We start from the raw sequence: 11,032 nt of genomic DNA, 5'->3' as shown, positions 1-11,032 counted from the left end.
CTTGCTGCCATTGTTGAGGGTACACAGGCTAGTGGTTGTTCATCTTCTTATGCAAGGATGTACGTGCTTGAACCAAAAAATAACATACCTGATGAACAAAAAAGAGGATGTCCACTTATTCTGATTGAAGGATGATCAAACGATGATGTGCACTTGCTTGATGGATGATCGATCAGAAGCAAAGATTTTTTACCGGGTCGGTTCCTGGTTTTGGGCCGGTTCCAATAACCGGTTCTTACCGGTTCCCGGTTCCAAAATTTGACAATTGTATAGTATCGGTCCCGGCCCGACCGGTTCAATCGGGTTCCGGCCGGTTCCGCGGTTCCTTTACTCATCCCTAATTAAGAGATTAAAAATTGGATTTTGAATCAAGGTCGCGTACGTTGAGCGTAATCCTGGCTACGCCCGGCGTAGCCAGTTGCGAACCGACGTTGACTTTCGTTGATATGTGTACGCCGCACGTACGGCCGTCGTTGACTTTCGTTAACTTTTAACCAAGTGTGCCTTTTTGGCAATTTGTGAGGGTCTTGGATCTTGGGAGAGGAAAAATGGTCTTTTGCCCAATTTATGGATTAGACTTGGCTTGGGATTAGTGAAGTATGAAAATTACCTTAATTATTAATAGGGTTAATTGGTGTAATTATTAGGCGAAGTCCAGTTCCGGCAGTTCAGGTGTGAGTTCTATCAGTCATTTGTGCGAGGTGAGTCTCCTCACTTATTATTACCTGTGTGGTAGAATAGAATTATATATGTGATGACCAGTTGGGTCTATGTGTTATTATTGTGATATGTTTACTTTACATGTGCTGAGACTTCGGGTAGTCCCCAGGGTTGCTGATAACCCACATGGCGTGCTGTTTGCCCACGGAGACTTCGGTAGTCTCCAGGGTTACTGATAATCCATAGTTGTTTATTTTGTGTTGTATTGTATGTGGTATTTTGGGGAACTCACTAAGCTTCGTGCTTACAGTTGTTGATTAAATGTGTTTCAGGTACTTCTGAGGATGGCGGGAAAACGAATGCTTGGTTGTACACATTCGTCTGCAGTTTATGATACCGAATATTTTAGGACACTCTGATAATTTGATGATGATTTGTATTTAATACTGTGATTTTCTTGTGATGGTTTTTATGAACAATGTTTTTATATGAAATTAAAAATGAAAATTTTTGTTGAAAATTTTGAATGTTACAAGTTGGTATCGGAGCCCTGGTTTGATGGGTTTGGATGAACACTCTTGGGATTCCAAACTCAAACTAAGGATCTGAGGATTTTCATAAAAACTTTTCAAAAGAAACCAAGAATTTCAAAGGAGAAAATTAGATGAAGCAGTGTGTACAATCAGCCAGAGCTCGAGCGGTAGCTTCCCAAAATATATCTACTATTTCTATGTGTAGTCTTGAGATTATTTGATGAATTGTTGTTTTATGTTATTATGTGCATATATATTGAAAATTAAGAGATAAGAATATAAGATTGAGAAAGAGAAATCTAAGATAAGAGACCCACAAGGGATCCAGAGAAAGATTGTTGTTAGATGTTTGCATGTAAATTGTGTAGATGATAGAGTCCGGTTCCTTGTGTGCTGATAATAGTAGAGATACGTGATCATTCAAGAGGATCAATACAGTCACTTATGTAACTAGTTAGAGATGTGAAGTATGCGAGATAAGATATTGTTTTTCTGTATGTTACGTTATTTTAGAACTCCTCGGTCGTGTTGTTTGGTGTATGTTGTTTTTATGTATTTCAGGTTCAGTTAGCAAGCCCTAGAGAGTGTGGATACATAGGCATCAATAACATGGACTGGACTTTTGTTTCATGCGTTATTTCTTGTTGCTTTAATTATGGTTAGGATATGGATTGGTACACCCGTAATGTTTTCTGAAATTGTTTTCGAATACTTTAGAACTCTAGTTTTATGAAATGTGTAAGATACTCTAATATTTTCCAGAAATGTATGTTAAATGTTTTATGAAAATTACAGGTCGTTACATAAACGATGATATCAAACAAGTTGACCAAGTTGACTAACTGACCAGTCAAACCCAAATCAAACATGCCTTATATCTACTTGAGATTAACAAAAAAAATGTTTACTTGGAGGTTGATGGTCCAACCAAGGTTGGTGAAGGGAACGAGAGTGCCCAATTCTTGGATTTGACACAACTATTGCGTCCATTTGTGCCTTCAGATCAAACATAGAAATAGGTTTGGAATTTTGATATTTATGAAGTTTTTATATTGATAAGGGTTATTTGGGAGCGGGGAATGACTGCACTAAATGGAATTATATTTATTCCAAAAAAGATTAATACTCTTGTTTTACTAAACGAATTACAACCCATTCTAATTTCGTCAATAAAGGTATTGATCTAGAGTACATTATGTGTATAGAATCATACTATGGATGTGCATCAATTGTTCTTTACTTGAGATGTAGCAGAACAATTTGGTCAAGTATTGGTAGTTCGTGGATCTTGTTATTCGTTGTTGTATTTTTGTCAGCAAGTTGTGTACGTGGATTTATACTATGATCATTCCTAGTACAAAAAATCTCACTTTGGATGTTGTGATAATGAGTTTCATTTTTGATGTTGGCATAACGTGATGATTTTTGGCTCCAACAATATGCATGACAAAATTAAAGGTGCATTGAATTTCTTGCTTACAAAACCTATAACTATGTGATTGGGTTTATAAAAAATAGAATACAAATATAACACTTTAAAATTATATAAAAAAAATAAACAAAAAAGCCTATATAGCACTACACAGATATAAATGAACAAATTATATCATGTTGACATTTAGGCTTCAGTACCGATTAAACGGGTTAAAACCCATTCCAATTTTCTTAGTTGTTACGTATATAGCTTTATTGGAAATCTATCATAAGTAAAATAAACATAAAGAAAGTATATCAAAATGAACAATTTTCAAGGTTAATGCACAAAGAAGCTCCAAAATAAGGATTACATGAATCAAAACCATTCATTTAAAATACTTGGGTTTTTGATGATTAAAACCTCATGCCTCATTTTCTAAAAGAAAAAAAAATAACAAAATAAGCACAACATGTCCATAAGAAGAACAATGCCAAAACACAGATACATAAAAACGACTTGAGTTCATCACCATGTCATGTGTTTTAAATTAATTAGTGAAAAAACAACACAACCAAAACAGTATTATTATTTTTAGGATCATAATCATAATAATAATAATAATAATAATAATCATTTAAACACAATCATTGATTCATGATTCAACCCAACCTACACACACTTACTGTGTCCGCATCCTGCTGTTTTCTGCAGCCCTCACTTGCATGAAATAAGGGTGCGCCTATTCCAATAAAACAATATATATACTTTGTCACATTTACTCATTGATTTTATAAAATTAGGTTTTTTAAATAAACACTTGATATAATAAAAATAAAAGTAACGTTACCATTGCTTCTTTTGCTGTGAGCCTATCCTGATGATCATAGCGCAGGAGTTTATCCAGAAAATCAATTGCCTGAAATAATTTAAATAAAAAAAAAATTATATTTAGTTTTAGTAACCAATAATTAATTTATAAGATTAAATTATCAAATTAATTACCTCTGGAGATACTAAATGCTGATTATCTGCATTCATAAATTTTGACCATGGTTTCCTGCTATGCCTGATGACAAAATAAGATAATACTTTAGTATATAAGATATCGATTAAATCTTAATATTATATATTTTAAAATTTGTAACGATTAAATATTACCTTCCAACAAGAGCTTCAAGTTGAGGTTCAAGTTCTAACTGATATTTGTTCAAATATGCATTTAATTCATCAGTCCCAAGCACCTATACATATTCACAAATTTTAAATCATCAAACTACTAATAAATTCTTTCATTAACTTTTTTTTATTTAAAAGAGAAAAAAAAAAAAAAAAAAAAAAAACATTACCCTAGCAATTTTGACAAGCTGATCCTGATTGTCATGCCCATAAAAGAAAGGTTCCTTGCGAAATATCTGCATCAAAAGTTAAATTGTTGAGCTGGATTTATTTTTAAAAAAAATGCCACGTCAGCAGTATAATATACCATTCCAGCAAACATGCAACCGAGGCTCCACATGTCTAACGAATAGTCATAGTCTTGCAGATCAACCAGAAGCTCAGGCCCTTTAAAGTATCTATGTAATGAACATAAAATAAAAATTTTCAAAATAATTAAATGTAAAATGTAAAATTATTAAATAAATTATATACCTGGAAGCTACACGAACATTGTATTCTTTTCCAGGATGATAAAATTCTGCAAGCCCCCAATCAATCAATCTGAGTTTTCTCAATTCATGATCAATCATCACATTATGAGGCTTCACATCTCTGTGCATGATTCCTTGTGAGTGACAATAATCCAATGCCTGCAATCCCACATAAGAGACTAGTACCAACTTCAGAATTTTTACCATTTTACCCTTGGGTACCAAATCACATGATAAAGATAAAGTTACCTTCAGAAGCTCATAAATGTAATATCGAATATCATAGTCTGTTAATGTTGGATACAGAACCTTGAAGTCTGTGCTGTTGACATACTCAAATATCAAGCTTGGAGTTTTTGAGTGTTGATCCCTCACTATATCAAGGAGTTTTATGACATTTGGGCCTCCACAAAGATTCTGAAGTATTTTTATCTCCCTTTTTATCTGTTGCACATAAAGATTATCACTTTCTTTGTTAATAGTTTAATACTTCATTTGGGAGTGTGAAGATTGAAAAGAAAACTTACTTTCTTCTTTTTCACGGGTTTCAGAATCTTGATTACACACTTCTCGTTGCTGTTGACATTTATGCCCTCGAACACTTCACTGTATTTTCCCCTTCCGACTTTTCGAACAACCTCATAGTCATCCTGATCACTGAAAACCAACATAAAAGTATCAGTATTTGAGTTCAATTTCTATCATCACCTAAATTCCCTAATTTCTGTGATATGTATGAAATTAGTCTACAAAAGTTTAGCAAATGGAACAAACAGGCACTTTGTTGATGTATCAGTATTTGGGTTCAAGAAGTAGTTCTCATTGATGATTGAACTACCCATTTCATTATTCAACTTTGTTACTTGGCTATTTGATTTATACCCCTGACACTGTCCCTGAATGTACATAAGCCCTCCAATTCCAAATATGTGAAGCTGTTTATTATGTAACAATACAAGACATGATCAGGAATTCTCCATTGAAGTCATGGGAAAGATACCATGTTCACCTATAACAAATGAGTCCATCTCCATGTTCAACGAATAACATGTATGCCTATATGGAAAACGGTAGCAAATGCATTTTGAAAGAAACTAATCCATGTGTGATTTTGAGAAAATGCAAAACAAAGTTGTAACTGTAAGCAAATCTCAACCCTAGTCCCAATTTGAAACGAATTCGATATCAAATTAAGCCAAGTAGCTACACATGAATCAAATTATTTTGTCTATTAATTCAAATCATGAGATAAATCACAGCAATTAAAGTAAAATCTAGGGTTTAGTTAGGTTACCCCCACTGAACAGTAAGTGCTTCGTAATCCCAGTATTCCCTAGGGCGAACAACGTTGACATCCGCGTAGACACGAGATTTGGACATGCTGTTCACAGGTCTGGAGCGGTTGATGGTATCGTAGAGGCAGTGATCGACGATCTGTTGAACGGATGAAGCGGAGAAGTCGTCGACAGATGCTCCTGGGCTGGGGAAAAAGGGAAGGCAGGGCTGGTCGAAGTAGGCAACAGCGGCGACCACCGGGGAGGAAGGGAGGAGAAAGCGTACGGAGAAGAAGAGGAAGAGGAAGAGGAAAAGGAAGGAGTGGGTTAAGGTTAAGGTTAAGATGAAGAAGAAAGAGCGTGGGGAGTCATTGTACATGTGCTGCCCCTGCCACCGCCAAATCGCACCATTCAATCAAATCCAGTGAAGTAAGGAAGCCCATTTGATTCATCATCGACAAATGTTCTCTCAACGGTGCTGTTTGTTTTTCTGAAGCAAAAACGTCTGCAGATCACATCTGCAAACCTCTGCATCAGAAGAGAAGAGGTGGACCAAACTTTTTTTAACGTCTGCAGGCTGTTGAAATAAACTGAATTTTAAATAAAATGATTTTACAAACTTAAAAAGATTTTTCAACACCAAAATGTTAATAAAATAGTCATATAACATTGGAAATAAAATTCATGCACTAAAATTAGTCACACAATTGTAAAAATTTGGTTTTGCAATAACAATTTCATTTAAAACAATTCAATCTATATTGTGCATCAACTGATCAGCAATTTCATCTCGTAACCGTGTCATATATTCACGGTTTGCTGCAGTACCATTTGTTGGAATCTCATCTTCATCATCATTAAAGGTCACATTGTTATTTCGAAACGAGACATTGGGTTCATCGTATCGTGCGAAATACTCATCACTCAGTCCTTCTCTCCTTATAAAATTATGAAGCGTGAAACATGTCATGGCAATGTTTCTTTGTGTCACAAACGGGAATGGTGCCATCCTCTTCAATATAGGGAAACGTGCTTTCAAAACACCAAAAGCACGCTCAATGACATTACGAAGTTTTGCATGTCCATGGTTAAATTTTTCTTTATTGGTCAATGCACGTATTTTACGAAAATCTCCAAGCCAATACCTCACATTACAATAAGGAGCCATAAATCCTCGAGTGTGTGCATACACGGCATCACAAAGATAATATTTGTCTGTAAAAAATGCAAAACACTAATCAATTTTGAAACTAAGATAAAAAAAATTTATAAAAAAACAAAAAATTACCTGGTGGTGGAAACGGGAATGAAGCTTGTGGATCAGCTACTGCTTCTGATAAAATTCTAGAGTCATGCGCTACCCCTTCCCACCCGGCCACAACAAATGTAAAAATCATATTGAAGTCACAAATTGCCAATACATTTTGGTAGCAATCTCCATTTCCCCTACTTCTATATAAGTCTTGTTTCTTAGCAGGGACAACAGTATGTATCAAAGTGCCATCAAGTGCACCAACCGCTCCTTTGAAAACCCGTCGTAGCCTCCTATTATGTCCTGGAATGTTTGGATTCGGATTAAAAGAAGTTGGTACTATAACATCTTGTGCGAAAAGCATCATTTTTTCCAACACTTCATAAAAAAATTTATGAATTGTTTGCTTCGAGTGTTGAAATCTCCGCTTGATAATCACGTAACGTTGATTATGGCCGATCATCATCAAAAACATAGCCATCTTTTCCTTAACCGATACATGTTTGCTGTCCTTTAATGAGTAATGTGCTCTAAAATGAGCACATAGTCGTACAAATGAGTCGCGGGACATGCGTAACACTTCAACACATTGTAAACGATTACGATGTAATAACTCCAATGTGTATTCATGTCCCGTCATTTCCGAATCATTATCCCGCAATCGTTTCACACCCCTCTTCCAAAAATAACGGATGTACAGGTACATAAGAATTACGAGAAGTAACTTTTGATCGTGATCCATTATGAACCTAAAATCAACAAAGTAGAACTTTAAAAAACATTACATTAATCATATTTCAAGTAGCAAAAAAAACGTTACATAAATCATATTTCAAGTAGCAAAAACACATTAGATAAAACATATTACATGTAGCAAAAACACATTAGATAAAACATATTCCAAGTAGCAAAATAACAAAAAATAGTTTCAACAAAGGCAAAAAGACTTAACAAAATAGTTCAAATAGAAGCAAAAGGACCTAATAAATAGTTTCAACACAATAAAAATCATCGGACAATCTTTCCGTCCTTCAAAACTCCTAAACTTGTACCAGTCATCTCAAGCCATCCTCGTAATATCTCGGGAACATCGGGCAAATGCATCCACATCTCTCTCATGTTCATAGTCCCTCTAAAAATATGATATGCAACAAAGCGTAAAGGATCTGTAGGGCCTAACTGTAGCACCTCTAATTTCTCGAAACATTGAGGAATTGTATACCCTTTAGTCAAACTTTGTAGAGCTTTTTTTCATTTCAAATGCTAAATCGTCAGCAGTAATAGAAGTTCCATCAGGTGAAGAAGCAGACGGTGAGGTACTAGGAGCTTTAGGAGTTGAGGGTTTAGCCCTTTTGTTGGGGTAACCGGATGGTGAAGCAGCAGAAGGTGAAGCATCAGATGGTGAAGCAGCAGAAGGTGGTGGCTCATGAAAAGTCTCACTAGCATGATGAGAAGTGTCATCACCATCATCATCTAATGCAAGAAAAGGGGTGGCGGTAATCTGAAGTGGTGGAAGACGACAAGAGGATGCTCCAGCTACTGAAGATGATTGGGTTGAGTAACTCCTAAAATTACCGGTGGCACTATTTCCATCAAAAAGACGAGCACAAAGATCTGGAAAAGGCAGTGGCATTGTTTTCAACGAAGCAGCCTTCGGATGCCCCTAAACCCAAATATAACAAAAAAATAGTGTAAGAATATTTGGCAACTTCAAACGTAAATGTTTAAAAGTGTTTGTTTGAGATTGTACCTTCTTAAAATCATCCCACTCCTCGGCTGTTAAGTTAAAAGTGTTTGTTTGGGAATTGTATATATTACCAGTTTTGTTTTTTAAATATACCCATCTTGTGTATTTGGCTTTCAGATTGTCATATGCATTTTTCATTTGTTTTTGACTCAAGTCAATGCCAAATTTTTCCTTAAGAACTCTTCCAAGCCTTATCCATGAATCTTTCTGCAAACTCAATCCTTTTCTACCAACACTCTCTACTTCTTCAATACAAGTATCCACTAAGCATTTTAATTGCTCATTGGTCCATTGATGTTTATCTCTCCCATTTCTAATAACCAATATAGCATTCACAATAAACAATCAACAACTAACGATTTTCAACAACAACTTTTAGCACATTCAACAACAATTTGAAACAATAATAAGTATTTTCAACCTCCTATTTCAACAAAAAAAAAAATTTAGCCTCTTATTTCAACAATTTGAAACAATTTTTAGCATATTCAGCACAATCTAACAGCAATTTTAGCAAAAAAAAAAAAAACAATCAAACAACAATTTCAACAAATAAGAATTTTCATCAAGACAAAACTTGATTTCAACAACTAACATCATTATTTCACAGCATTATTTCAAGAAAAAGCTTGATTTCAACACATTCTAGGCAAATTTTCAGGATCCACAAATCAACAATCATAAACATATACACTATCATATTCAGCAAATAAGAATTTTCATCAAGAAAAAGCTTGATATTTTTATGCTTTCACTTAAACCTTTGCATTTTAAAATCCTTTCTATCAGATAAATTGCAACAAAGGGAACATCAGATTTAGCTTTGAATTTGATGAAGTTATGTTATTATATTTATAGCCACTGAAACATTTGTAATTTTCAGTTAATTGTTGTGCGTACAATCCCCTGGGCAAAAGCAAACCTAAATTATACTGCTCAAGCACTCATTATATCTGCTGGTATGCTCCAAAATTTTAACTTTTCAACTGATTTTATATAGATATAGTATGATTTTATAAAGATTCTCGTAGATGTGATTTGATTATTGAAACAGCATCCATTGCTGCATACATTATCACTGCTGACAAAACTATACTGGAGTGTGCAAGGAAAAACACACGCACCCTTCACGATAAATCCGCTTAACAAATCAAACAAGAAGTTGAATTGAAATTGAATTGAAAGAGACAGGAGGCGACGACATACCTGTTCGCTGCAATCGAGAAGTGAAGCTTGCTGTTCGGAGGCGATGACCGGAGATGCGACCGGAGAGGAGGGTAGCGACGGGCGGTGCGGCGACAGATCGGAGGTGATGGTCGGTCGACGAAGGTTGCTGGAGTGAAGATGGAGTTGTCGAGCTATCTGTGTACGAAGACGAGAGGTTTGGACGAATGGAGGCGGAAACAAAAAGAAACGCGTGTTTTTTTAGGTCAAAGGAACTTGGCAGACTTTAGAAGAGGTTGGCCCATATCTGTGTGGTCAAGACCTCGCGCAGACGTTTTTATGTCTGCGCACTTCAGAAAAACAAACGCACTTCAAACCTATAAGTCTGCGCGTGGTCTGCGCCGCGCAGACAGAAGACCTCCCGCAGATCTGCAGAGAAAAAACAAACACCCTCTTAGTGGCCACATCACATTCACATGAGGGGATTTTAGATTTTCTTTAAATTCAATTTTCATTAAAATAAAATATCCTAATATTTTATTATCCGAACCAACCCGACCCATTAACCTCATCTATAAAGATTGAGACCGAACCAACGGGTTATATTGTTAGATTGAGCTTTAGAAAAAACATAATGTTAAAAATTAGTTGATTGTATAGGTGTACAATACGGGTTTTTCAAGAAACCGGATCGGTTTTGGTTCGGTTTGGGTCAATGAAGTCAAAATCGGATTGAGTCAGAAATTGGATCGAATTCAAACAGGAATTGAAAATATGTTGAATTGGATCAGATCGGACTAAGAAAAACCAGTTTGGAAAAAACAAACAACAAAAAGTCAGACAATGAAGGTTATGAAGCAGGAATTTTGTTGTTTGTTGGTTGTCTGAGAAACCTGAGAACTTGGACCGATACATGAGCTACTTCACGAAGATCACCAACAATATCAATGTACAATTGTTCTTTTCTTGTTGGTTCAGGTGCACCAAAGTATGAGAATTCAACATCTATTTTTGGAGATTGCTTTGTACAAGAGTTTGGTAACAACTTTTGGAGGTTGCTTCCTATAGAATAATTGAGCTCCACCAATAGTCTTGTGTATTATTTTATTTGTCAGTATAAATACATGGCCAGACTATCTTTTTTTTTCTTTATCGGTACAAAATCATGACAACCAGGGGCGGAACCAACTAGTGGCCAGGGGTAGCCCGTGCTACCCCTCAAGTTTGTCCTAGAAGTGTAAAAAAATTTATTGAAGAAGAGGCGCTATTCCTAGATAATATATTGTGCTACCCCTTAGCCCATATTCTTGAAGACCAAGGACAATGAAGATGAGAA

The 11,032-nt window shown here is 35.5% G+C and overlaps 2 protein-coding genes across 2 annotated transcripts; both read right to left on the bottom strand.

Annotated features, from left to right (window-relative positions):
• Positions 1-3,131: 3,131 nt before the first annotated feature.
• Positions 3,132-5,731, bottom strand: LOC145160297 (casein kinase II subunit alpha-2). Its single transcript, XM_079079436.1, has 10 exons — positions 5,554-5,731; positions 4,787-4,916; positions 4,509-4,703; positions 4,261-4,418; positions 4,094-4,184; positions 3,957-4,022; positions 3,769-3,851; positions 3,613-3,676; positions 3,458-3,526; positions 3,132-3,349 (listed from the first exon to the last, which is right to left on the bottom strand). Exons 1-10 carry the CDS (start codon positions 5,637-5,639, stop codon positions 3,290-3,292), a joined length of 1,002 nt encoding a protein of 333 aa, XP_078935562.1. The 5' UTR covers positions 5,640-5,731; the 3' UTR covers positions 3,132-3,289.
• A 213-nt stretch (positions 5,732-5,944) lies between these two features.
• On the bottom strand, positions 5,945-7,425 carry LOC145158248 (uncharacterized). The gene is made up of 3 exons (XM_079077170.1): positions 6,822-7,425; positions 6,362-6,748; positions 5,945-6,123 (listed from the first exon to the last, which is right to left on the bottom strand). The coding sequence occupies exons 1-3, from the start codon at positions 7,423-7,425 to the stop codon at positions 5,945-5,947; spliced, it is 1,170 nt and encodes a 389-aa protein (XP_078933296.1).
• Positions 7,426-11,032: the final 3,607 nt, after the last annotated feature.

The sequence above is a fragment of the Lactuca virosa genome, chromosome 2 (genome assembly GCF_052849685.1).
Source record: "Lactuca virosa cultivar CGN04683 chromosome 2, Lactuca_virosa_CGN04683_v6, whole genome shotgun sequence".
NCBI lineage: Eukaryota > Viridiplantae > Streptophyta > Magnoliopsida > Asterales > Asteraceae > Lactuca > Lactuca virosa.
This window is presented reverse-complemented; position numbering and strand designations above follow the sequence as displayed.

Bases quoted from the DNA above. Each gene is read 5' to 3' on its own strand.
- LOC145160297 (XM_079079436.1), bottom strand. From the start codon at position 5,639: ATGTCCAAATCTCGTGTCTACGCGGATGTCAACGTTGTTCGCCCTAGG. The intron at 4,185-4,260 runs GTATATAATTTA...TTCATTACATAG, and splicing joins AATGTTCGTGTAGCTTCCAG to ATACTTTAAAGGGCCTGAGC. The intron at 3,527-3,612 runs GTAATTAATTTG...AAATTATTTCAG, and splicing joins AGCATTTAGTATCTCCAGAG to GCAATTGATTTTCTGGATAA.
- LOC145158248 (XM_079077170.1), bottom strand. From the start codon at position 7,425: ATGACGGGACATGAATACACATTGGAGTTATTACATCGTAATCGTTTA. The intron at 6,749-6,821 runs GTAATTTTTTGT...CATTTTTTACAG, and splicing joins ATTCCCGTTTCCACCACCAG to ACAAATATTATCTTTGTGAT. The intron at 6,124-6,361 runs GTACTGCAGCAA...TTTAAAATTCAG, and splicing joins AGATGAGATTCCAACAAATG to TTTATTTCAACAGCCTGCAG.